Source organism: Agrilus planipennis, unplaced genomic scaffold, assembly GCF_000699045.2.
Source record: "Agrilus planipennis isolate EAB-ADULT unplaced genomic scaffold, Apla_2.0 scaffold232, whole genome shotgun sequence".
NCBI lineage: Eukaryota > Metazoa > Arthropoda > Insecta > Coleoptera > Buprestidae > Agrilus > Agrilus planipennis.
Window position 1 is genome coordinate 459311 of NW_020438990.1, and position 26687 is coordinate 485997.

Sequence of the window (26687 nt, forward strand, 5' to 3'; positions counted from 1 at the left end):
TACCATAGATATTTGCATACTGATGCAAACTTACCAACTAAATTGATTATGCTTTTTGAGTATGCAACACATCTAACAATAAACTTATGCATTTGCCTACATAAAAAAAGATAGCATCAACTATAAATTTAAATTTATTAATAAAATATAAACTTATCAAACATCCTACAAACACATGACTATAATAATAAATAAAATATTTCTGTCTTCCTATTTTACAATTTTTTACTATTTAGTAAATCAAATTCATATTCAGAAAGAGAAACAACTAGTTCTAATGTAAAAATTCGATTTATGCATAAATTACTTTAAATAATAAACGAAAACATAATGTAATTAAAGCATTTGCTAAGATAATTAACCGTAAATATGCACTGACAAAAACACGCGCACATATACTAATTTAAGATGCTGCAATAGCAGTTTTCCTCACAGCTGCACTAAGTAAAGCATCAGTATCTGGTTGTTCTGCCATTATTTTCACTCTTATCCACTGCAATGTTCGTGAAGATTCTTTCAGTGCACTCAATACAGCCTGTACATAAAGACCATCTTCAAAATTTGCTGCCAAATTAACTGGTTCTTTAATCCAACCAGCTCTTTCCTTAACAGGTAAAAAGGCTTCTTTTAATGCAGCAACCATTTTAAATAGACCTTTAGTAAACGGTTTTGATAAACTTGTGTTTGGAATAACACAATAGAGAACTTCTTCCCTTCCTGACTTTTGGCAACCAAAAAGATCTTCACCTCTGACTACGAGATAGCCACTGTTGCTAGACACCATCACTTCCTGCTGATAACTGTTGCAGATTTGATGACTTTTTAATGTTACACAAACCAAAACACTATCCTCTAGATCCATTTGAAATGTACAAAAGTCTGGAGCTGAGATATATCTAATACCATTTATATTTTCTGAACTATGTGTAAATGTTCTCATAACTGCATTAACCCTCAGTGCTCTTTTATTAGTTAAAAAGGATACCAGATCTATTACATGACTTCCTACCAAATTTAATATACCTCCACCCATTAAATCATCACATTGCCAATTGTACATTTCATTAGTACCATATAAATAACTACACTGAACATTGATTTCTATTAATGTAACATTTGAAATTAAGTAACCCTCATTTATAGCTTTCTGCATGTGCATAAAGGCTGGTAAGAATCGAAATGAATAATTTATAAGAGAAATCAATGAAGGATAATATTGACCAGCTTTTACCATTCGTAATGCATCAGATTGACTTAATCCAGCCGGTCGGTCACAAACCACATGTTTGCCTATTCCTAATGCCTTTACTGATATCTGTGCATGTAAAAATGGAGCACACAAAACAAATATAAGATCAACTTCCTTAAGTAACAGTACATCATCAATTTGGTTTGTAAAAAAGGAAACGTTTAGTTCCTTAGCCGCATCTTTTGCATCTTGCATTGTTTTGGACCAAATTGCTTCAACTTTAAAACCATTTTCATTTAAAATAGGAACAAGAATCTTCACAAGCGGACCTGTTCCAAAAACTCCAATACCCGGTAACATTTTCTAATCAATGTAGTCCTAAAGACAAATTGAAAAACTTTTTGTTGTTCTTATTTCTTCACTACTATCGTAAAATATTTTATTCTTTACAACTAATATTTGTAGTAGTAAAATTTAAGGTTATAGACCATAAATTAGTAACAGACCTATTATCTATGGTAGTAGACCTTGAATTGAGTATATGAATATAGTCATGATTATAGATTAAAAAAACAACACTATATATTTCCATAATCTATGATAAAGGTCATAGATAAGTAAATAATAATTAATAACAGTTATTGAATAAAACATACATTTTTAATAAATAAATAGAAGGTATTCCGTGCATTTGTTATTAGTGAATTGTCGTTGATGCCCTTCTTCGCTCAGCACAAACTTAATTAAAGCTAAATCGTAAAATAGTGTGAAGCGTTACTCTTGTCACCACATTGTATTAACAGTCAATGAATTATCTATGGTCAATGAATCTACGGTCATAAACATGTAATAGATGTGAACGTATAACCTAGATTAAGGTATAAAAATATTAATCGAAATTATTATGAAAAATATTCTCTAAATAATGACGAAATGGGTAACGTAGAAAAAGTAAGTTCGAATTTTGTATTTTTTACAGATCACATATATCAACTAATTTTTAGGATAACACTATTCAGTTTCTTGACTTGACTGGTATAGATGAGCAAGAGCGACATTGGTTACTATCCACATTGTTTTCTGCTAATGAACGAATCAGATTTCCATGGAAAAGTTGTTCGCAAGCAAAATTAAACGGTAATAAAGGTAATTTACATGTAAACGTTTTATATGCTTACCTATTTGTAGGAAAAAATTATGCTGAAATAGCATCAAGTTCATATGAAACTCATGTAAAAAATGGTCTGTTAAACTGCACTGAAAACGTTGTCTCAAAGGCCAACGTAAATGTTAGTTATAAGGTAGATATAGATCCCCAGGTATTAAGTCACCCAGGTTCACATCAAATTTTGTCAGAGGCAAACAGAATTCAGTCTTACGCTGTTCATTCACAATCAACCACGAGCAGTGTTGTTCAGCAGTTGAACACCACAAAATACAGCCCACTGAACAATTTAGGTTTTCAAGCTAATGATGTCAAAGAACCAGTCATTTCGCTGCCAGGCAATCATTCAGCAAATTCACTTACTCAAGATAGTAGTCGTATGTCTATCAACAATAATAAAAATTATGATTGTAGTTATGAAGGCTATAATAATCTAAAATGTGAAACTGCTCTGGACTCTTATATTAAATGTGATAATATTTCTTCAGAAAATGAAGATGTGTCTGCTCATACAAATAGTAAAGAAGACTTAAAACAAAATGATTCAGGTATATTTTCTACATTTTAAGTATTTGTTTCATAAGATTTTGTGTTATTGCAGATGAGAAACAAAAATTAAATAATGTAAATGTTTCAACACCAGTTAATTCATGGGCTAGTTTATTCAATAAACCAAAAAATGAAAAGCCTTCTGAGAGTGTTATTCAGTCAAAGCCTCATAATTTTGAACAAGTGTTTAGCCAGAACAACAATTCTAACAATAAAGGTAAACATCCTAAAATATATCTGGGGGATCCTTGTTTACATCGAATGGGAGGCAAGTATATTATTTTACAATATATTAAAAATGTGCTATGTGATTTAAAACCTGTTTTAAGAATTTTTCATAAACTTCACTGTGAAAAACCAAATAATTAGTCTGCAACCCCGAGGACTTATAAACAAGAGTAATTATTGTTACATAAATTCAATATTGCAAGCTCTAATAGCATGCCCCCCCTTCTACAACCTGTTCTACGAATTGTCTAGAGACACCTCGTTCTTGAATGAAAAAAGAAAGGATGCTCCTGTTATTACAAATGTGTAAGTTGGTTTTTTCTATTTAATTTTGATTTTGTTTAATAATAGTTTTGTAGGATGAAGTTCATCAATGAATTCAATCATTTGCCTGCAGACTTGAGAATAAATAGACGTACAGATAAAAATTCAAAGAAGAAAGAGTTAAAAGTAATGATAAATTGTGATCCACCAATAGAGCCTAATTACATATATAAAATGTTAAACGGGATAAGAACAGATACTTTTCTGGTGGAAGGAAGACAAGAAGATGCTGAAGAATTTTTAGGATGTCTTTTAAACGGTCTCAATGATGAAATGCTAGAGGTTGTAAAAAACGAATTATTTGAAAATACCGTGTAAATTATGTGCAAATATTACCTTTTAGTTAATTAAAATAGTTGATGATGTATATGCAGAAAATAACATTAACATTGATAAAAGTAAAACAGATGATAATCAGTTGGACAAGGACAAAGAGTGGCAGGTAATGGGTCCCAAAAACAAAGGTAGTGTCACAAGGAGAATGGAATTTATTAAAACACCAATCAGCAACATTTTCGGGGGATCCTTACGTTCCAGAATACACAGGGCGGGGGATTTGTCAACTGATAACATACAACCGTTTTTCACATTACCGCTTAATATAGAAGTAAGTAAAATTCAAGAAATTTTTTTAGTTAATTATAACTTAGCTCGTAGCTTTACATGTATGTATAGGAACAGTGGTATACATTACAATTTGATACAAATCATTAAGTAGAATAATAGACAAACTTGAACATTTGAATAACTCTGATCAATGTAAATAATTTTAGAAAGCCACGTCTGTGAGGGAAGCATTAGAGGTACTAATTTCAAAAAATCAATTAGAAGGGGTAACATCGTCACGAACAAATCAGGAAGTCGAAGCGTGGCAACAAGTGACCCTTGAACAGCTCCCTGTTGTCTTAATACTTCACTTGAAATGTTTTGACTACAAAATGGACGGTTGTTCGAAAATAATTAAAGCTTTAGAATTCCCGGTTGATTTAAAAATAGATTCGAGTAAGTGACGCATATCAAATTGACGATTATCAAGACTCATTTGATTTCTTTTAGAATTGTTATCATCTAAAAATAACTATACAGCAAAAGAGAAGCAATACAAGTTGTTTGCTGTGGTCTACCATGATGGTAAAGAGGCGACCAAAGGTCATTATATCACAGACAGTTATCACATCGGATATGCAAGTTGGTTGAGGTATGACGATTCTTCTGTTAAAGTTGTTTTAGAGGATCAAGTACTTAAACCACATGGAACTAAAGTTCCTTATTTACTTTTCTATAGAAGAAGCGATTCTGTTAAGAGTAAATAGAAATAAAAAGGCCTTTTTATATATACATTTTGTACTTTTACCTTTATATAATATATTTATATATTAGAATAACAAACAACAATAATTCAATTTCGATAAATAATTAACAGTTTTTGCTTTAAAATCATGTTTAAATTTCCATCAACATCGTCCACTTCTTTCTTTAGTTACATCAAGTAATTTATAGGCTGGCAAATACTTTTTAATATTTTGTTTTGGGTCGTGATAATATAAATAAGGATTTAATTTTGTATTTAAACGGCTTCCAATTGATGTATATCCCTGATCATACAATTTACAATAAGGTACTTGTAAATCTAACAGATAATCCCAAATAAAGCTGTAGTGCCAATCCAAAAGAGGGCTTACTCTCATTATTTGAGGCCAATTTGGGTCTGTCATCTTGACCAGAAAAAGAATTTTTGTAGCATAAAGAATGTTAAAGAGTTTGTTTTATAATTACCTGAAATGCTTTCAAATGAAATGCAAAAGGATCATCCCTTCTTGTTCCCATTAAACAAGCTTTTATATTTGGCTTACTTTTTAAAACAAATTCCAAAGCATCTTTTACTTTAGTGCTAAATTTCAATAAATTTAAATTGTAAAATTGCCTACAGTGCTCAACAAATTCTTCTAGTTCTTCAAAAGGATCAGCACTTTGAACGTACAGACAAAGGGGCCTCAAATTGCGGTCTGAATAATTTCTTTTAAGTACAGCAAGAGTCAAATGAAGAAGAACCATACAGTCTTTGCCTCCATTAAATGCAACAAGTACATTTTCAGGTTCGTATGTTTCAAAACACATTTCAATTGTCTACAAATTACTCAAAATAATGAAATTACTATTATAATTAAAACAAAAATTGGGGAATACCTTTCACTTACTTCTATTGATTCTTTCACATAAGAAAAGTTGTAATTATAAACAGTGTCTTGGAGATTGGTGCACTCCTCTACTTTGAGGATGGCTTCTTTAAACATGTCTTTCAAAATTTTTTCTGTTGACAATAAATTTTCTAAATTCACTGAAGAAATGGTTACAGTTAAGTAATGATGATTTTTATTCACATTCACTGCAACACCATTAATGGTGTCAACAGGAACATCATACTTATCAACTTCTTGATCAATGTATAGTACCCTCTTCAGATTATTTTTAACTAACCTTCTCTTTAAAAAAGGCACTACATAAGTACTTATTGGAGATTCCAATGTTTCAACGAAAAATATAATAAATAAACCTTGTATATAAAGAACAACATTATTGCCTGAAAAATCTTGACTGGATAAAACTTTAATGTGTTCTAAAAGGCTTACAGTTTTTGAACAAAAGTTTACACATCTTTCTATCACTTTTTCATTAAATATCTTTGAAATGCTACAATTAATGTGTGTTAGAATATCGAGATCTATTGTGTCAGCAATTAAAAACACATATTCACATTCCTTTAAAGAAATTTCAACAGCATTGGCCACATCACAGCTGGAAGTTATTGGCAGTACTCTTTTTATCTTGATTCTCACATCATGTAACGTTTTAGGAATTAGTGATGAGATTTTTAGAATATTTTCTTTCGTATTATTACTATACAAAAGAACAGAAGCTGAAATTTCACTCATTTTCCTAACAAAATTTGCTTCTTTCTTCTCTTTTTTTCGGTTATATAAAATACCTTATTGCTAAACACAAGGAATTAACGAAATTAACACACGTTATTATCAACCACTGCAAAGTAAAAGAAAATATTCGCAAAGAAATATTACCAAAACTTATCTTCTTGCATTAATTACTGATAACAACGATAAGGTACTTATACGTTATAATATGTTACAATGTACGTAATTTATTTAGTAATGTTTTATTAATTAAGGTAATCGAGACATTTTCACTCACTTTTGCGATTGTACATAACCTCCTTTTTTGACATTTCAGTTTTCTTTATTTATTTTCGTCCAATTACACTTCAAATGGTTAGAGAGCGCTAGATACCCTTTAATTTTTGTTTTTTGTTTGTTGAATACTACTCATTTACCACTAGGTGTCGCTAGTTGTTCCATATTTTTGATTTTTACTATTGCTCTTCGTGTATGATGTGTTTTATAACCTCATAACCTCTAATACGTCAAAAACAAAAATTGAAAAATTAATACATCTAATAAATGTTATAATATTTAAATCATATTTAAAAATAGTGCTTTTATGAAGTCGACATTATATTTGGGATTGTAATTACGTGTTTACAGTAATCAAATGCGTAGAAATGGTTATTCAAAATACCGCTTGTAGAAGACCAAAGGTTAGTTAAAGGTGTTAAACGTTTTCAATAAGCTTAAATGTTAAAATAGTAGTTCAATTTTTAATTTATTCATTAATGACAAACACTTTTAGGAAATGAAAACATAAAAGTCACAAGTTGTATATTAAATAAATCATGACCAACAAAAGTGGAAGGTTTGGACCATTGATAGGAGCAGTGGATGAAGGTACTACCTCTTGTAGATTCCTAGTAAGTGCACAGTATGTGCAATTTATCCTATTGTATAACACAATTACCCTTTATATTATTCAGGTGTTTGCAGCAAAAACAGCAGAAATTCTAACTTTTCACAAAGTTTCAATTCCTTTTAATAAACCTCAGAAAGGTTGGGTTGAACAAGATCCAAATATTATTTTGCAGAGTGTTATACAAACAATCAATGTAGGGTGTGATAATCTATTAAAATTGGACATTAATCCAGCTGATGTTGTTGCTCTTGGTCTGACAAATCAACGAGAAACTACCATTGTCTGGGATCCGTTTACTGGAAAGCCACTCTATAATGCTATTGGTTAGTTTTATAAGTAGCAATTTTACCAGTGTTACTAATTATTGTATGTTTTAAGTTTGGTGTGATATGAGAACAACCGAGACAGTAGATGAAATTCTACTCAAAGGAAAAAGAAATAAAAATTTTTTAAAAGAAGCTTGTGGTTTGCCAGTTGGAACTTATTTTAGTGCTGTGAAATTACGATGGCTCATAGACAATGTACCGGTAGTTAAACAAGCTATAGTTGAAAATAGATGTCTTTTTGGGACTGTAGATACTTGGCTTATTTGGGTAACTTTTTTGACTTTTATTTATAATATTTGGTAGCAATTATCATTTAGTAAACAAAATTTAATAAAAACAATGAGTTTAGTAACTGCCTATTAAAAATGTCAACATTTTTTAAAGTAACATTAATGAATAATTTGCTTTAAAAGTTATACAATTTATTATTATTACATATATTCATAACTGCTTTAAAAGCATTATCATATTATCTGCATAACTCTAAATTTATTATCCACATAAATACATAAACAAAAAAATTATATAATTAATGTTTTGTTGTAAATGTTTTAGATTTAGAGTGTTGGAGTTGGATATTGAACTAATCCATTAGAATGANTCTTCTTAAAGTAACATTAATGAATAATTTGCTTTAAAAGTTATACAATTTATTATTATTATATATATTCATAACTGCTTTAAAAGCATTATCATATTATCTGCATAACTCTAAATTTATTATCCACATAAATACATAAACAAAAAAATTATATAATTAATGTTTTGTTGTAAATGTTTTAGATTTAGAGTGTTGGAGTTGGATATTGAACTAATCCATTAGAATGATAAAACCTAAAAGGTAATGAAAAGATTTCAACTTTAAATTTTATTAAGAACAATAACAGGATTACTTTACTTATTTTATATTGTTTTTAGTAGATAATGTTTCAATTTTGTAATGCCTATTTGATTTCTTAACAAAAATGTTGACATTAAAATTTAAAATGTTTTGAAACATTTACTGATTTTCCTGATTATTTTTAAAAATTTCCCACTGAATTGTAAACATATGTATTAAATATTTCAGAATTTGACTGGGGGTGTCAAAGGTGGATTGCATTTAACAGATGTAACTAATGCATCAAGAACAATGCTGATGAATTTAAAAACGTTAGCATGGGATGAGCAACTGTGCAAAATTTTTAAAATTCCAATGCACATTTTGCCAGAGATCAGAAGTTGCTCTGAAATTTACGGGTATCTTACTGAGAGCTTTTTGAAGGGAGTACCCATTTCTGGGGTACGATCATTATTTTGTTATTATTATATTATATTATACAAATAAATGTTTTATTTCAGTGTATAGGCGATCAACAAGCAGCATTAGTAGGACACATGTGCTTTCAAAAAGAACAGATAAAATGTACTTATGGATTAGGTAGTTTTTTACTTTGTAACACAGGAAACGCGGTGAGTATTTGCAGTTTAATGGTAATTCTTAAGTTCTTGTTTCGCTGTGGTCCATAGAATATGAGCTTTTCACATGTTCATAAGATTTCTCTGATTAGGAAGATTCTAAGGACCACGGCAGGGTAGCCTCAAGAATTATAATCAATAATCTGCGTTTTTATTTTAATAGATTATTAATTCTGAGCACGGTCTTCTATCCACAGTAGCTTATCAGTTAGGGAAAAGTAAACAACCAGTTTTTGCCCTCGAGGGTTCTGTCGCAGTAGCAGGTGAATGATATTACATTACTAAGATTTACAATAAGAAAATGTTTACTTAGTAACAAAAGACCATGTGTAGGCCTTTGACTTGTCCTATGCCCTCTATATATTTGAAGTTAATTCCACCGCTTTTATTCTAAAAATTCAGCAGGTGCTTTTCATAACTACCCCTTCAACTTTTTATTAAAAAAAGAATCTCTGTATTGTGTACTTTGTTAGGGGCTGCGATGAAATGGTTGATAGACGATCTCAATATAGTTGACAGTGTATCTGATTTGGCGACCATTGCTAAGAATGTTAACTGCAAAGGAGAATTATATTTTGTGCCTGCATTTGGTGGACTTTATAGTCCACATTGGAATAAGGAGGCCAAGAGGTACGTTTGTGATCAGTAAAATGTCAGTACAATTTTTTTTATTGTGTTTGTATTACTCTGATAGTATAATATGTGGTCTAACCGATGAGTCCAAACCAGGACACATAATTAAAGCTTTATTAGAAGCTGTGGCATTTCAAATACGAGATATTTTAGAAGCTCTAAAACTAGATTATAACATTCAGCTGTCAAAACTTCTGGTCGATGGTGGAATGGCAGCAAACGACTTTTTCATGCAAATTCAGTCAGATATTTGCGGAGTGACGATTGGTATTATTTATAATAGTTATTGTTAATGGTCTTATTAATTAGAAACATAATTTTTTTCAGTTAGGCCGTCAGTAAATGAAATAACTTGTTTGGGTGCTGCCATAGTTGCAGGGATTGCAGAAGGAATAGAAGTTTGGGATTTAAATTACATGTCTTCAGTACCCAATGACGTATTTTATCCATGTATTTCGGAAAATGGTAAAGTGTTAAAAGGAAATTAAACTTCCCATATTAATTAAACTTTTTTAGAAAGAGACGTTAAATATAATCGTTGGAAATTGGCAATTGAAAAGAGTTTGGATTGGAATCGTCAATACGAAGGTTACTCAGGTATTTATTTATTTTTTTTTGTATTTTTAGTGAGCAAAGAAATAATAATTTTAGGTCGAAGTAGGCACAGCCAAATACTTAAGTCTTTACCCGGAAGCCTCTTTATTATGAGTTCCTTTATTATGCTAGTAGTTGCAGAATTTTTAAGTAAATCTTGATCAATCGTTTTTCTTTACATTACAACAGCAAAAGTACAGATTGAATTTTTTTTTATTTAACATTTTGCTTTAGAAGTTTATTAAACGAAATGTAGTTATTATTTTGTTATCTATTTGTAAAGTTCCATGCTTATAATATTAATTACGTCCCTGTTGTTAATATTGTTGTTACAATTTCAGTGGATAGATATCCCAAAATAAATGTCGTGTTACGCCACTGCTTTGACTATGAATTATTATTTCCCCCACTCCTTCCAAAAAGTAACAATAATATTTAATATACAAAAATAATAGATTAATCTATGGTGATAATTAGTGTGTCATTTGTGTGTATGGTCGGTTTTTAATTTTTAGTAATTGCTAAGGTAATTACTCTGTTTTTATTAATAACTTCAATTGGCAAGATTTTCTTTTGTTTTTAATGTTGTTTGTATATTGTTTTTGACAAAAGTTTATTGGCAAATTTTGCTTATTTGTTACGTTGTTCATTTTTATTTGAATTTTGGCGTTATTTTATAAGTTAATGTTAATATCCGTTTATTTAACATTGATTGATTATGATTTTGTTTTTTACAAATCCTAAAACTAAAAGGATCCGCAGTAAGTTTGCAAGGTAGAGATGCCCACCCTGTAAAGTCTAGTGACATTTTGTGACGGTATGTTAGTCTGATTTCACATCGTACGTTACGCGAAGCCGACAAATATGGCAGTGGCAGTGTCTTTGTACAATGTAAAATCGCGGAAATCGGTATTTTTGAGTATTTATCGGTTCATTTGTGATAGATTTATAAAATATGGTTAGTGTTCGACTGTTTTACATATAGTGCGCCAATTTGGTTGTTAACATGTACCTACTAATAAACCTTAGATTACGTGGCCATCAATACGACATAAACATGGCGCCGACAATGCTTTCTGTTGTTTATAACATCTTAGTCGAATGAAAATACAAAATCGTTTAATTTACATCTTCATAATATATTTATTGAAACATTAAGTGAGCGTGTTAAATTGTTATACGCGATTATTACGGGACATGGTGGCATGCAGATTTTCTAACCTACAATCATGGGTGTAAAATACAGCAGATTCTCATCGTTGAGTGAGTTTTTACCTTTTATATTTTATTGTTTGTATGTATAGAAATTAACCGATGGTAACGATCAAATGCAAGTATAACTAACTAATTAGAATTTTTTTCTAAATGGAACAGTTCCCATGCAGAAATTTGTGCTTGGGCTTTTGTTGAGTTTTGTAACGACCCTAACGATTTACTTGCTTTACATAATCCTAAAATCTCCACGGCAGCGGTCGCACTAAACAATGAGCTTAGGCCATTTAAGAAGATTAGAACTAGTGCGCGTCATGTGCCACCCTTTATGAGGTGGATTATGTAGCAGGGGACGATACCGAACCTTTTGCATTAGCTTGCCCTTGTTACAGATAAATAGGTGTATCAGTGCAGATATTCATTGTCATCATCCCTTCGAAACCATAATCATTTCGGAAGTGAGTTGTAAAATTGGCAGCACACAATGAAATTTAATACACAGTTATTAGTATAGGTATATTATATTATGCCAGTGCAATAAAAGGTTAATTTTTACTTGTTCAGAGTTTAACTAAACCCACTCATAGTAATGTTAATTCATATTGTTTTTCTCTATCCTTAATAATGAGATTTTGTTATCGAGTAACCATATTAGAATATAGCCTTTCACGGCCTGCATCCATGTTAGAATTATGATTAGAGATGAAGGGTCGTGGCCTAAATGAACTGTTACTACAGCAGACATCATCAGTGGTACTTCGTTGGTAACGTCGGTGAATTTATACCTCGAAGTCTCAGCAGCGGTTGATTTCGGGGTGTAATCTCCGTAGGTAGGTTCACATGTTCCGTCAGAAACTACGATTGATATCTTTAGTGATACTGCATTGATAGCATCGGCAAAGATAGTACCTCGAAGCTTCGGCAGCGACTAACTTCGAGGTATAACCTCTATGGTAGAATTATGTTTTTTATGCTGAAGGACCGTTGTCCAAATGAACTGTTAGGTCTAAATGTTTTGTCGACAACTGCCGCTAACTTCTTCACTGGTACTGCGTTGATAATGTCGGCGAAGATTATACCTCGATGTCTCGGCAGCGACTGACTTCGAGGTTTAACCTCTATGGTAGAATTATGTTTTTTATGCTGAAGGACCGTTGTCCAAATGAACTGTTAGGTCTAAATGTTTTGTCGACAACTGCCGCTAACTTCTTCACTGGTACTGCGTTGATAATGTCGGCGAAGATTATACCTCGATGTCTCGGCAAAGACTGACTTCGAAGTATAATCCTTTATGGTAGAATTATGATTCGGGCTGAAGGGGTCGTAGTCTAATCGTAAATGAACTGTTAGGTCCAAACATTTCTTGGACAACTGCTGCTAACATCTTCAGTGGTACTGCGTTAATAACGTTGGTAGAGATTATACTTCGAAGTCAGCCGTTTCAAAGACTTCGAGGTATAACCTCCGTGGTAGAATTATGATTCAAACTGAAGAGCTGAAGTGAACTATTAGGTCTAAACGTTTCATCGGCAACTGCGGCTGAAATCTTCAGTGGTACTGCGTTGATAACATCAGCGAAGGTTGTACCTCGAAGTCTCGACAGCGACTTGAAGTGTAATCGAAGATGTCAGCCGTAGTTCCCAACGAAACATCTGCACCTTAATTCATATTCAGCCCGAATTATGATTCTTCCAAGTGATCGTATTATTTTTATCGTGTTGAAATCATGTAAAGCAAAAGTTTATTGAAGGTTTTAACTTATTAGTAAATACATAAATTTTTGTTATTAATTTTAACGGTTTCTGTTTGAGGTCAAGGTACATGTCGTTTGTAATCTCCAGCGGGAGCAAGCGTGGCGTTGTATTTTCGAAAACAAATCCATCGAAACCGCGGGTATTGTTTACCACCACAATTACGCTGTTGTGCGAACGGATCATTAAAAATCAGGGAGGAGCACGCGTTACTTGAATCCTTTATGCTCTCAATCTGATTTTCTCACATCGCTGAACGCATGGCTATGGAAATTTACGAAATAATGAGTGCATATTCGTAGAGGTCATTGTTTATTAATAAAAAGGAGCCGAATAATGAAATGTGCCGTTTGAATGCAAGCAGCGTTTTTTCTTTGACGATTTCATTCCGCCCAATTTGTACCCACTGGTGTTTAAATAATGAAAATTTGTATTTATGGTTCAATTGATTTTACTGAGTATTAATTCCCAATTGTTTCATTAGTCCTTACAATTGCTACATACCATATCATCACTTATTTCTATTAGTGTTTATTTTTTAATATGCGTCAGAAAGTCAACTGCATATCAAAGCACCTTATATTATTCAATGTATGAACATTCTTTTCGACCCATGTTTTTGTTTCTTCACGATAGCTACCTGCAGTCCAAAGGAGAAAGATCTTCATCTCCTGCTTCGTGCTTAACACAGCTGGTTTATTTCTAAGAATAATGTAGTATACCTACCTCTTGGATATTCAGGGATGTAAACCGAATAAAGTAATATTACATATTACTTTTCATACAAAAAACATTCCAATTGGCTAGATGTTCAATCATTTACTGATTAGTGCCTGGTATCTAATAATAATCCATTCTGACGATAGATCTTTGCACCTTCTCCCTCTTTTTGCAGTCCCGTAATTTTTAGTTTCATTATTATTCGACATTGGCCATATCATCCAGCCTATATGCATAAGATTTTCTCAAGCATGTCAACGACTAAATTAATTTTAATACGTGCGACCCCTTTTTTTTTATTGTTATTGGCTTCAGTTCTGTCAGACGGATTGTATTTATGACTCTCGTTTATATACTAGTTAACGTAAGCTTGTTTAAATTTCAAACCCAAATTAGGGAGCTTCACCGCAGGTGTAGCTTTTCGGACTACATATTTTATACATTAATGACGGCTATATGCGAGAATACTCGATACCTACCACATGGGAGGACCACGTAGGTTCATATTCAGAAACACGTTTATTTTAGTAATAAAACTTTCTGATGTAACGAATCTTTTATTTCTTCTTTATTAATTGCGGGCATAAGTGTCAAGATAGAATTAGACTTTAAAATGAATCGGTATATCGATCTTTGTTTCATTTTCAATCGATAGTAGTAGGAGTAAGTGTGGATAATTTTTACATCCTCCCCATCACTGTTATTGTTCGTTCATCAGCTCACAATGGGGCGTTGACGACTCACTTTGCGCACCGTTTCTCGTCGCGGAATATTTTGCGTGAGAGTGAGAGTAAAAATAAAATGAAATAATAATATGAAGCTGTAAAGTTTTCCGAAAGCCATAATCGACACAGCGGGTCAGATGAATTTTGCAGGGGGTACTCGTTGTTCCATGACTGTTCCACGCACGTCTCGTCCACTTCACGCTCCATACTGTTAATAGGAATAATCGGCTGAATTGTATTTACTTGTGGTTTTGCAGACCAAGCCGGTCACCGCTACAATTTGTTGGCGGCAATTTTTTCACGGACACGGTCAATACCTATATGGTTACAACAGTTGAAATGCACTTATTATCGGCTGATTGCTGGAACGATTATTCTGATTTGTTATTATATTTATATTAACACTAGTTGAACCCGTACAATTGTGGACGAATGGACACCGTTGTCGATTGTTAATTAGCCCTGCAAATGGTGATATTTCCCAGTGGTGGCATGGACATGCTCTTCCTTTCGTTCGATCGTTAATTGTAATGGATTAACTCTATTAAAAAATCCGAATAAACGACAATATCCTGGATGTCGAAAGTAGGTAGTTAGTTCAATCCTTTAGTTAGACCTTTTAGTAAGTCGTATCGTCAGAGGAGCTGGCTTCACAAATTTTCATTACAAGAACACCTACGCTATTCCACAGATATTGGCATATTCTGAGGTACATGCATATATAAAATGAAGAGTGCAGATGTAAATTATCTTTGAGCTCTTTTTAAATATTAGGTCAGAACTATTCTGATATTGTGTATACGAGAATAACCGTCATATCATTTGTTTGTTGGATTCTTATGTATGGTTTGTTAAGGAAGATTTCGCTCTTTGTGACGTGATCATACTAATTAAGCTATCTGAATTACGTTTTAACGAACCCGTTGGGTCACTTCCACGTAACACTTAACAGTCTTCCATCAGATACCGATTAAATCAGACTTAATCGCAGCACTTATCGCAGCTGTTCTATAATTTTTAATTAGGAAATCAAAGCATTACTTTCTACATGTACTTACATAAATATTGTGTACACAAAGAAGTAGAAAAGAAAAATACCACGAATAAATTACAATTTCAAATAAAATCATTAACAGTACGTTTACATGGATTTATTTATAATAAAAATCAAAGCCAAGTTGTATTATCGCAAACAACACCTACGTTTCGTCTTTATTGTATAGGGCTTCTGCAAGATAGAATGCAAGTTTATTGTTTATTTGTGTGCAGATGGTTTCAGATCTGGAACGGACAAATAAGCATGTATCAGTTGCATTCGAAGAAAAGAAAAAGTAAAAAGCCCTATACAATGAAGACGAAGCGTCGGTGTAGTTTGCTGTAATAAAGTGTTTTTGTCCCTAACTCGGTCGTAATTTTTATAATAAAATACATACATATGTGGGAAGAGGAATAAATGGAAACTAGATTGAATATATGAGTATAATAATTGTAAATGTTGTAGATTTAAATTTTAGATTAGAAAAATTAAACAAGAGTTATGTGGTATTAGTGTTTTGAAAAATTAACCTTGTTCTTATATGTATGTGAAGCATAAAAAGTTTATTTCATGTCTTAATTTATGGTGGAAGCGCAAAGAACGATAACAATAAAAAAAATGTTCATGTTCACAAATCTGGAGCCGTATGATACATTCATCAGCGCGTTTCTGAATGTAAAGAATTGCCTGGGGTACTCGGGATCGTGATCATTCGATGATTACAATGTGTATTATAGCGGGTCAGAGCGAACGTTCTCTCTCAATATTTCTTATGGAACGTACGAAGAATATGAAGAGCCGCTGCTTGCTGGTCGTGTAGTTAAGGAGTATCAATCATCCTTGACAGCTTTATAACTTAGTTCAATTCAAAAACACATCAATATAAATTACCTGTGGGGATTTTAAATATAATTACACGGAGGTGAGCGTTCAAGAATCGTGTGTTTATTGTCACCAATTATTGTAGTCGATGATGAATACGACTTACCAGAGAAATCGTTCGCGGTTAGTTTTAATTAGGCACTTTGCGAAATTCTCAGCTATTTATCTATAACTGTTAAAGGCCAGACATTTTTTTCGGGAAAGATATGCCTACATCAGGAGTAAAAAATTAGCGTGGTCAGATTTTGTGGATGATATAGCAGTATTAACATCTAACAAGGGGGACATAGAGACATCCTTGAAATAAAATGGAAGCGGTATTGACATAAGAGCATGGAATGGAAACAAACGAAAGTGAATCAAAAACATTGGCCTATAACAGAAATGACTGTAGGATTGAGATAATAGGAAAACAGAAAACGAAGCTTTGGTGAGCCAAGACTTCCAGCTGGCCTTTGCCCACGTTGTGAACGTTGTTGCCGGCGAAACGTCTGGACTTGATTAGATTTTAGACAACGACCCTTTAGCCCGTATTATAATTCTACCACAATTTCATATTTTGCTTCTAAATTGTAAAGTAAAATGCAAATTCCATTCAGAAGTCTTAAAAGTTTGTTGATGCTCTTACGAGCGATATACTTTGTGGTAACCGTATCTTAATGTAAAGGTTGACCTGCAGACTGCAGATCAAATTTATCCTTCCATTTGATTCACAGCGTTGTCGACCAAAATACCGAGACCATAATAGTCGACTGACCGACCACTTATCGCTCTCGTTTGGCCAATGCGATTATGGATTTTGACGCTCAGTTAATTTCCAATAAAAAAACAACACTGACCTCCACTCCTTGCGGCCGTGTCATTCGCTTTTTCTTTATTATATGACAAACCACTGTAGAATGTTGGTACACTGCAATAACATATTTACAAGATCGAGGGCAGTTTTTTGTTTTAAAAATAAATAAACTGTTATTATTTATATAAAAAGGTATGAAAGTGATAATTAAGAGGAACATGTTTTATGTGTACGGTAATTATGGTTTTTAAATTAACTCACTATCTAACATGGAAAGGCAACCAGGTCTCTATCTAATGAGCTTAGAATTCGAATGCTGACGGGTGATGCTGAGTGACTGACCATAACTATGACCATGTAGTGTTGGTGGTGTAATAAATATTACACCTGCGTTTAAACGAAAAACTGAAGACAACTACAGAACAGACTTAAGACGTTTACGAAATATTTTTTATGTGGTTGCTGTTTTTTTATTATTTTTTTTTTTTTGAAACTTGAGCTCGAGTCGTTTAGATCCAGTTGAGTATGCAAGGCAGAACAGTGGCGGTGATAAATAAGAAGGCGCTGAAACCAGTTTGAGCACTGCCACATAGGTACAACGACAACACAAGGAATTCTCTCCCCAAAGAAACAGTCTTTCGTACTTATGTTATGTATCGTGTGTGAATACTTCATAGTATACAAGCATATACCATCGCGATCAACAAATATATACATCTACAATTAAATAAATAGATATAAGCAATTATTTAAAATAAGTAATCCATAACACATTAAAACTGTTACTGCCTGTAGTGTTTTTTGAATCGAATTCGGTCGATCTTCATAAATCTTCAGTCAGGATTAAATTATAGGTATAGATATAATGTATGTTCTGATGAAGATCGAATCAGGCCTGTTTGCGCCTCATTAAAATACACGCTTAGCAAATCTTAATGAAGCAATTAGCAGAATGTGTTAATGGGATTATAAATAATGTAATGAGTTATTCATTAACGAAGTGTTCGTGAGTACCATTTGCCTTTTTTCTCTTTTACGATGAATGTGATGCCGTAAATTAATTACATTTAGATTACCTATGAACAGATCTTGTTGATGGACTATGGAAAAATTTCAGCACACCTGTAATTCTGAAATGATAAATTCCAAATTCCTTGGGATTAAACACTTGCATACAATAATGATAGGAAGGGAACGAACGTAATCAAAGTGAAACGAGACAAGTTGGCAAAATGAACGAAACAAAAGAGAGTCAGACTGACGACGACGACGAGTGTCGGGTGTAGAAAACACTAGCGACTTGCGACTCGACTAACTCGAAAGAAAGAGTTCAGAGACAGCCGAACAAGAAAGGAGACGGGGCTGACATAACCGCGTACACATTATTAAGATAATAGCAATGCTGTACAAACATGCCTCAAAGCACGAACCATCGTTATATGAATAACGTGATGTCTTACTTGCAGACGTGAGCATCAATCTCACTTTGCTCTCTCGGAACTCTTCGTAAACACGTGTTGGTCAGTACCTACATATTTGAAATTTAAGTTATAATCGAAATGGAATTCATAAGAAGGGATGATTTTTCCATAAAATATTATGGATTCATCCACAAAGATGAATGTTTTAATATCAAAACTCGCATACTAAAAATTAAATACTTTGGTCATAAATAATAATGCAGTAAATATTGCGTAGGAAGGAAACACCTGGGAAGTATGTAGGTACCAGGTTAGTTAGGGAAGGATACCAAATTATGAAAAGGAGACCCGGCAGAAGAAAATTCATTCATTATTTACCTATGACATTCATTATTTTACACGCATATTTTTATATATAGATATATATTATATATTTTGGTGTTTGAATATAGCAGCCTACGATTATACCTACCAAATTTCATCAACCCCTTCAACATCATATTACCTGTTTTTACGTTATATTTTCAAGAGATTAATTTTTTATATCAATAATATCACGAGATGTTGCACCTTGTAAAAGTTATTTAAACATGCTTTCGATACGTAAGGTACCTCTTATTATTCATATGTAGGCACAAATATGTATTCGAAGCTCCCCTTTTGTCTAAGCTTAACAAATATTTAAAGACTGTGCCACGGAGCTGCTACTTTATTTAACTTTAGCACCTAATGTTTGCAGTAAACATTATTTCTCCATTTGCAGCCTCAAACACGCCATTTGACTCCTATTCCCACCGTAAACGACTCGTTTAACAGTAATTTTTTTGATGCACCTATACTAGGTAAATGCGTATCTATCTACATTAGAATAATCGAATGAATTAGAATTACTATATAGATATATGTAATTTTCAATTGAAATATAAAACAAGAATTATATTAGCTTTTTATGCACATTCTCAAGCCGTACACAGCTAGGTAGATTAAAATGTGTCCGCCGCATCGTTAAAACGTTTTTTCGCCTGAAAATGGAAAAATATTAAGATAACATTTAAAAAAAAAGTGTTTCGTACGATCTGGTTCTCCATTTTTATATGGGGTTATTTTCACCACCGGTACATCTCTCCTTTTTACGTCTTCTCTGGATCGATTTTTTAAAGCTTTCCTTAAATTTCTGGCAGCAATGCTGGAATAGTCCAGATATCTATAATGTAAGTTTTCGAAATCTGTCAAAAATGGAGAAGTATTAAAAGGGCGCTATAGAAATTAACAATGGGCATTTTGGAGGAGGAGTAAAAAAAGGACAGATATGATGATAGGACATCGTCTGAGACATGATAGGCTAGTTGGAGACATATTAGAGGCAAAAATAGGAGAAAGAAGGGACGGGAAAGACCTAGATTAGATTAGTGCTCTCGTATAGTTGCGGATGTGGGAAGTTCAACTTTTAGGGAAATGCGAAAATTGGTTCAGGATGTTAGGAAAGAGTGGAGGTCCGTGTCGAATTAGTCTTCGGATTGACGAATTCTAAACAGAATTAAGAATTATTTGCTTTTTAACTTACGTCATTCCAATAGCTCTCCAAGATTCCATATTTGATGAGAAAACTGACAAACCGTAACACTGACCTGTATTTGTATACTTCAAAATAATGACGCTAGATCTCTTGATGTAAATAGATAAGCAAGCATCAAATAGCAAAACCAAAGCCGTGCCTCCGTTATCTTCCACTTCTGTTCATGTTCAATATAGGATAGGGTTTCATCCTCGAAAAGAGAAAAATTATCTGCATAGAATGTCCATTTAGATTTAAAAGCTTATATATTTTATGTCGTACTATATTCTATTATAACACAATAGTATTCCGATCACGTCATTGACTTTTATGTACGTAGCGTTATTTTTTACCAATGCATTGTACAAGTCTGTTAGAGATATATGTGCACGAGCGGTTTAAGAATTCAATCCCAAGTACTGAAAGTGACCGCCGAGATTTGAACAGATTCTGTCTAAACAAGTCAATCAATTACCGATTCTATTTACGGTAGCGCGACTATCAATCTAAATAGCAATGTTGTTTCTGTGTGCACAAAAACTGGAGCTCGCGGACGCATCTTGTCTCTGTTTGTATTAAGCCGAGAATCAGATCCATTTACGGCAAAAACATCCTGTACAAATCGCGCGCGATACTTCAACAAGAAGAAAAAGAAAGTTTTCTTACGAGAAATGCGAACATTACGTATGTAAAACGGTCATCAGGGACCTGCAAAACCATCGCCCTTTTGTCGCTGACGGCTCTATCTTCGGTACAAACCAAGAAACTTCGGGCACCGGAGGGAAAGGGTAATAAAAATAATAGATACTACCGAATAGATTTGAAATACATAATTTTAAAATCAATGATTCCTTTTGTATGAAAACCTCTTTAGTAGATTCGTTTTTCTTTTCTTTAACCGATCATTACGTGCTATTCGTGTAAATACCAGACTATTACTAATATACATGACAATTGTTGCGTCTTACATGTAAATGTATAAATACAGGGTGACTCAAAGAGGTGTGACGTTTTTGGAATGGCCGTACCTCCCCCTTTTGGAGGGCTAATTTGTTTTCGGAATGGCAAATATACCTCCGCATTCTCCCCCATTTCAGTTCTCATGGAACTTTGGACGGTGGAACATCGTGTGTTTGTGTATGACACCTATCGCGATACAGATGGTTCAGTTATCGCTACGTTGCGTAAATTTCGACGTCGCTTCAATGTAGCCTTGCAATCAAGGAACTCGATTTTAAAATGGGCTAACACCTTCAGAACCACTGGTTCATTAAGACCTGGTATGCTGGAGGAGGCGATTGAATAGCGAGGACCCCTGAAAACATCGAAAGACTCCTAACTCTTTCGCTGTGGAAGCCAGCCCTTATCGTTCCGCTAGCACGCTCTGACGTTAAGAATGTCTAATGAAAGTTTTCATAGAATTTTGCAGTTAGACTTACACTGCACTGCACTACACTACCACCCGTACAAGATGATGGTGTTCCGAGAGCTGCAACGCACAGATTTCGCTCGAATGTTCAATTTCACTGAAACTATGTTGGAAACGTTGGGAAACGACAATGAGTGTTGAAACAAACTTCCACCTTTTGCATACTAGTCAACTGAAAATCCACGGTATGGTGTGGAGTTGCTCCATTTGGTGTCATTCTTTCAGGAAACATGAAGCGCTACCTCACCATGTTGCGTGAAGTTTTCGTCTCAGAACTAAAGAGACGGAGGATTAACATGGCTACGCCATGGTTTCAACAAGATACATCTCGTCAGATCATGACTTTTCTAAGAAACCGTTTTCCCGGGTATCTCATTTCATTGCGAAGAGATGCTGAGTGCGCCCCACGATCACCGAATTTGTCGCCGTGCGATTATTATATATAGGGTTTCACAAAAGCCAAAACGTTTGTGGAACAACCCCGAACTCGTGACGAATTGACAGCGGCAATCACTCAAAAAATTCATGCAATTCCAGAAGCAATGCTGAAAACTTTACAGCTCTGCTTCGTGAGTTTATTGACAAAACGGTCGTCATCTTGATTACGTCATAATTTGGTTAATGAATTTAATTTTTATTTTTTTTTATAATTAAATGGGATTATGAATTGAAGATGCTTAAAAAGTAAATATCCAAATTTCTTGAAAAACGAGAGCGCACAGAATTTTTGAAATTAGTCACACCTTCAGTCACCCTGTAGTACAAAAGGCACTGCGTATACATGCCTGCGAAGCTTCTTATTTTAAATGGTTTATGTTAAAGAGAGTTTATGTAAATAGTAACTGTTCTTAAACCAACAAACGGCAGATTAAATACGGAACACGTCTGTAATAATACCGAATTGATATTTTTTTGGATTTACTGTATTTATATGTATAGGCTGGAGGCTGTTTACATTTACTACAAGTGTTTGACGACTACTAACCTAATAAAATTTGGTTTATTTTTCCGTACAAATACATGTACATATGCACATGCCTATGCCTATCTCAAGATAGGAAGAAGTGAAGGTACGTGTCCAACCAGTCTTCGGGCTGAAGATCTTATGATGATGATGATGATGTACCTGTCTATACATACATATTTTATAGAAGGCTGGGTTGTGCTTGGAACCTTCAACAGGTGAAATAAAATGTGCAGAACGCGTACTAACCGACCATTACGCGAATTAGACCATTTTTGGTCCTAGCGTGTAGGTATAGGCATATTTATGTAAATGTGCAGTACGGCATCATTAATAAAAAACAAAGTATTTTCCGGTTTGTTCTTGTAATCGGCTAAAGTTGATTTATGAAGTGACGCTGTTGGTTGTAGTAGTTCTTTGGAAAAGACAATAGACAAGTTCAGTGACAGGGGCCCATGTTTCCAATAATTAATACATCTAGTAAATTGGACACAGCTCCTGCGATTTGCTGAGAGATATAATAATTATATACGTGATGCCAGTGTGGTCGAGGCCGCCTAATGTCTTAATAACTTCATTTATATTTTCAAGGCCAACGTGAATTCTGCCTCAGGCTTTGCTTGCTTGCTTGCTAGCTGGCTGACTGGCTGACTGGCTGGCTTCTTGCTTGGCTATCCTCACAATCCTCTGGTCGTCGGACGTCGTCCATCTTTACACTATTTCATCCTAAAGAGCTTGTTCATCTTGTACCTGCTTTTTGTCCTAACTTCCAAACGAGATGTTAAAATGTACTCATTGCCATCGGCCCGTCAAATTTATAATCTTCTCTTTCTGGTATCTTTTATAATTCCGCTTGCAGAGAACTTATTAGGAGGCAGTTAATAATTTGTGTGTTTCAACAGAAATAAATTGGATCGCAGCAGTCAGTAAATTTATCATACACAACTTCAGTTAATGTCAAAATTTGCTGATTTAATAGTCATTCGTATTGTCATGTGGTATTTGGATGATTGATCTTAGAGCATTAAAATTGGAAAAGGAGTAATTTCCTTTTTAGTGAGAAATGTGGAAGACAACGGACGATATCTCCATTCGTACGTTTGTAAGTTTAAATCACGGTTGTCAGAAAAATCGTTAGTGTTTTCGGGTCTTTTGAGACGCCTCGTTGGACCTAAATGACACCATTCGTGGTAACCTGCCTTATTATTATATTCCACTTTGTGAGACCGCGCTCATTCGGGGCTCTTTGTATCTACAACAACCTAACGTATAGGTATATCTGACAACCATCTTATACCATTGCCATCACACTATGTACTGCCTAGATACAACTACCTACCACTTCTATGTATGTACATTTATACATATTTATGTAAGAGTATACCTGTATGTATTTACCACTGACCACAAGTAGAAGACAGCAGTATCCAAAAAGAACCCGGCCGTAAAGTGGGTGTTCGTACATGACGGTCAAGGTGATTTTCAACTCACCAATTTTAACAGGACCCACAATAGATGAGATTTGTGTATATTTCACTAGAAATGCCTCCTCTCTCCTTAATTATCTTTTATTTATGACTTCCCGACAACGAAAACCAATCACTAAATTTTACCTAAGCCCATCTGACAATTTAACTGTTCAAACTTTCAAGATGATTTTATTATGGAAAACCAGATAAAAACAAAGATTGCTAATTGCATATAAATTTTCACAAGTTACGTTTTTTCAATTCTATTATCACGTTTGTATGATCGGTTGCCGTTGCCCTTACCGTTTCAGGTTTCGTAAAGAACTTTTATATCTATCGACACATGCTGCAAGTAAATAAAATAGTCTTGAAAATGTTAATAAAATTGCAATATTTCGTGGAACTTATTGGGTAGTTTAAATGCTTAGAAGAATTGAATTTTCAATGAATACGGTACGTATAGAGAATAGTTGAGCTGGATTCTGTTGGAATGGAAGTGTTGAAATGATAAAATGAAGACATGTTGATTTTGTCAGTCACGGTACCATCTGACCTGAAACTCTTCTCAGTTTTATGTTTATTGTTATGGTCGGGAGGAGGTAGACAAGGGCGTGCTGGAACGAAATGTTCGAAAGATATTGCGCCACTTTCTGTGACCATTAAAACGAAAACAAATGGTCCTGAGGAAGACAACGTTTTTTTAGTGTTGCATCGTCTTATCGGCGTCAGGTAGACTTTGGTCGAGTTATAAAATGGAATCTCGACTTCTCGATCTGACTCGTTTCAGTAAAATTGGTGAATATTTGGTGTCGCGCTACACTTTCGTCATTATTTTAACGTGAGCGACAAATAAATTGGCGCACTGTTCTCTGTACGGTTTCCATTATGTTTGCATCACCAAAAGTTAGAATTTGAGTTTGCACCCTGTTGGATCTTTACATTGCATTTACGACATTGTCAGTCTTTAATGATTATTCTATTCCTGTTTCGTGTACCTATAAATACAATGTCCAGTTTTGGTTGGCAAGGAATGAAAAAGTAAAGCAACGCCAGTCCAAATTTGTGGTATTTCCAGTTTGTTCCTAGTGTAGAGCAGCGGCGATGGCTTGACAAGGTTTACCGCAGTCACATTTTACATGTATCTGCTCGTCAATCTGCCGACATTGATATAAGTGACGTGAATTTTCAGCCTGTTTGCTGACTACTATATGTATGATTAAGTTGTTCCAACTTTGCTGATGCTAAACCGCTATTCGCTACCTACTACATACTCCCTACTCGCACAGTATTCGCTACTGCAAATAAGGTAGTAATTGCTTCAAGCACTTGTGCTCCTGAATTTGTTTTTATTACGAATTAAGTTATCTACTGCTTATTACTAATTTTGGACAACCTGAAAAGAATAGAATTAAACGTGTTGTCTTCGGATAATAACGTAGAAATTACTTAACAACTCGTGACTGGAGAATCAAGTCGAACTCGGTCAGGTAAAATTGCGAGGGAGCACAAAGTGAATACCTTTTAGGTGGTAAAAATGTAAACCCCTAATAAATATATCAACCTTTACAAAGGCGAAAAATTCTTTTCTGTGCCTTCGTTTCGATGAATAGATACCTTCGATGCGGTTGTCCTCTACTTACGACAACGAATTGTTATCCAAAGACGTAAAATCACAATGCGTACACTTTTTGAAGCGTTAAAATGGATTACATTTGGAATTCGTTTGCTTACGTTTTGCACATAAAGACCTAGTGAACCAGTGAACGTTACGGCCTCTTACTCTTCTACTTTTATGATGAAGAATTAGGGTTTTTTTTCAGGTGAAGCTTACACTGTTACACTACTGAAAATGAAAAATTAGACACATCATTCGGCATCTAATGTACTTGGATCCATACCAAACAGCAAACATAATTAAAGTTAAAGGCTAAATCTTTATCACACTTATTCTGCGTTTTGTTTATATATTTATTGTATATATATATTTCTCTACATAATATTCGTATGAAGTTAGAGGAATGAGTAGAGGCTTAGGCTAGCATGAATTTATAAGGCAGGAAGGTTACTAAATAGGAAAAATGTAATATCAAAAATTCACCGAAAGACGGGTGTAGGTGAACTAACGTGACGTAATATTAATGGAAGGGGATGTACTGTAACGTTACCAAGTTAGACATTCGTAAGAAATTAGGGGAAAATAAGGAAGGAAATAAGATATATTTTATGGACGGACCCATAATTACCATTGTACATATTTATGTACCTATATAATACAGGCACATATAAGTATTTGTATAAAGTTATGTAAAATTAATAGTCATAGAGTGTTTTTATACGCACTTTACTCAGTGTACGTATTCGTTTATTAGTATTCCATTGGAAAACAGAACGTGTGTACATGCACATATCCGGTAAGTTAATTTTAAACTTTGTTTGTCAGCA

General features: G+C 33.8%; 5 protein-coding genes across 12 annotated transcripts; 2 read left to right on the plus strand and 3 right to left on the minus strand.

Annotated features, from left to right (window-relative positions):
* Nucleotides 1–172: 172 nt before the first annotated feature.
* LOC108741545 (glucose-fructose oxidoreductase domain-containing protein 1) lies at nt 173–1698 on the minus strand. Its single transcript, XM_018476380.2, has one exon. It carries the CDS (start codon nt 1547–1549, stop codon nt 404–406), a length of 1146 nt encoding a protein of 381 aa, XP_018331882.1. The 5' UTR covers nt 1550–1698; the 3' UTR covers nt 173–403.
* Nucleotides 1699–2029: 331 nt separating this feature from the next.
* Nucleotides 2030–4793, plus strand: LOC108741571 (ubiquitin carboxyl-terminal hydrolase 10). Its single transcript, XM_018476415.1, has 9 exons — nt 2030–2140; nt 2194–2326; nt 2378–2902; nt 2956–3171; nt 3233–3437; nt 3491–3737; nt 3799–4062; nt 4229–4457; nt 4512–4793. The coding sequence occupies exons 1-9, from the start codon at nt 2123–2125 to the stop codon at nt 4766–4768; spliced, it is 2094 nt and encodes a 697-aa protein (XP_018331917.1). The 5' UTR covers nt 2030–2122; the 3' UTR covers nt 4769–4793.
* An 8-nt stretch (nt 4794–4801) lies between these two features.
* Nucleotides 4802–6685, minus strand: LOC112904769 (probable FAD synthase). 6 transcript variants are annotated; one of them, XM_025975681.1, is made up of 4 exons: nt 6663–6685; nt 5654–5766; nt 5232–5582; nt 4802–5170 (listed from the first exon to the last, which is right to left on the minus strand). In XM_025975681.1, the coding sequence occupies exons 1-4, from the start codon at nt 6676–6678 to the stop codon at nt 4910–4912; spliced, it is 741 nt and encodes a 246-aa protein (XP_025831466.1). In that variant the 5' UTR covers nt 6679–6685; the 3' UTR covers nt 4802–4909. The 6 variants fall into 6 exon arrangements, with proteins under 6 accessions (XP_025831466.1, XP_025831465.1, XP_025831467.1 ...); XM_025975680.1 differs by lacking the exon at nt 6663–6685 and adding an exon at nt 6533–6656 and having other exon boundaries at nt 5654–6448; XM_025975682.1 differs by lacking the exon at nt 6663–6685 and adding an exon at nt 5934–6526.
* A 184-nt stretch (nt 6686–6869) lies between these two features.
* On the plus strand, nt 6870–10663 carry LOC108741546 (glycerol kinase-like). 3 transcript variants are annotated; one of them, XM_025975688.1, is made up of 12 exons: nt 6870–7065; nt 7158–7275; nt 7339–7597; nt 7653–7867; nt 8670–8882; nt 8942–9052; nt 9222–9321; nt 9532–9688; nt 9753–9958; nt 10019–10156; nt 10208–10288; nt 10343–10663. In XM_025975688.1, the coding sequence occupies exons 2-12, from the start codon at nt 7201–7203 to the stop codon at nt 10444–10446; spliced, it is 1659 nt and encodes a 552-aa protein (XP_025831473.1). In that variant the 5' UTR covers nt 6870–7065; nt 7158–7200; the 3' UTR covers nt 10447–10663. The 3 variants fall into 3 exon arrangements, with proteins under 3 accessions (XP_025831473.1, XP_025831474.1, XP_025831475.1); XM_025975689.1 differs by having other exon boundaries at nt 10208–10279; XM_025975690.1 differs by lacking the exon at nt 6870–7065 and having other exon boundaries at nt 7171–7252.
* A 9104-nt stretch (nt 10664–19767) lies between these two features.
* On the minus strand, nt 19768–20578 carry LOC108741548 (protein stunted-like). Its single transcript, XM_018476383.1, has 3 exons — nt 20393–20578; nt 19902–20032; nt 19768–19850 (listed from the first exon to the last, which is right to left on the minus strand). Exons 1-3 carry the CDS (start codon nt 20419–20421, stop codon nt 19834–19836), a joined length of 177 nt encoding a protein of 58 aa, XP_018331885.1. The 5' UTR covers nt 20422–20578; the 3' UTR covers nt 19768–19833.
* Between the last annotated feature and the right edge of the window lie 6109 nt (nt 20579–26687).

Coding starts and splice junctions, on each gene's coding strand:
- LOC108741545 (XM_018476380.2), bottom strand. CDS start 1,549: ATGTTACCGGGTATTGGAGTTTTTGGAACAGGTCCGCTTGTGAAGATT.
- LOC112904769 (XM_025975680.1), bottom strand. CDS start 6,388: ATGAGTGAAATTTCAGCTTCTGTTCTTTTGTATAGTAATAATACGAAA. Junction 5,583..5,653: donor ATGTGAAAGAATCAATAGAA/GTAAGTGAAAGG, acceptor AGTAATTTGTAG/ACAATTGAAATGTGTTTTGA. Junction 5,171..5,231: donor TTCATTTGAAAGCATTTCAG/GTAATTATAAAA, acceptor TTTCTGGTCAAG/ATGACAGACCCAAATTGGCC.
- LOC108741571 (XM_018476415.1), top strand. Junction 3,438..3,490: donor GCTCCTGTTATTACAAATGT/GTAAGTTGGTTT, acceptor ATAGTTTTGTAG/GATGAAGTTCATCAATGAAT. Junction 4,458..4,511: donor TGATTTAAAAATAGATTCGA/GTAAGTGACGCA, acceptor GATTTCTTTTAG/AATTGTTATCATCTAAAAAT.
- LOC108741546 (XM_025975688.1), top strand. CDS start 7,201: ATGACCAACAAAAGTGGAAGGTTTGGACCATTGATAGGAGCAGTGGAT. Junction 7,276..7,338: donor CTACCTCTTGTAGATTCCTA/GTAAGTGCACAG, acceptor TATATTATTCAG/GTGTTTGCAGCAAAAACAGC. Junction 9,689..9,752: donor TGGAATAAGGAGGCCAAGAG/GTACGTTTGTGA, acceptor TTACTCTGATAG/TATAATATGTGGTCTAACCG.
- LOC108741548 (XM_018476383.1), bottom strand. CDS start 20,421: ATGGAATCTTGGAGAGCTATTGGAATGAC. Junction 20,033..20,392: donor TGGAGAGCTATTGGAATGAC/GTAAGTTAAAAA, acceptor CTTACATTATAG/ATATCTGGACTATTCCAGCA.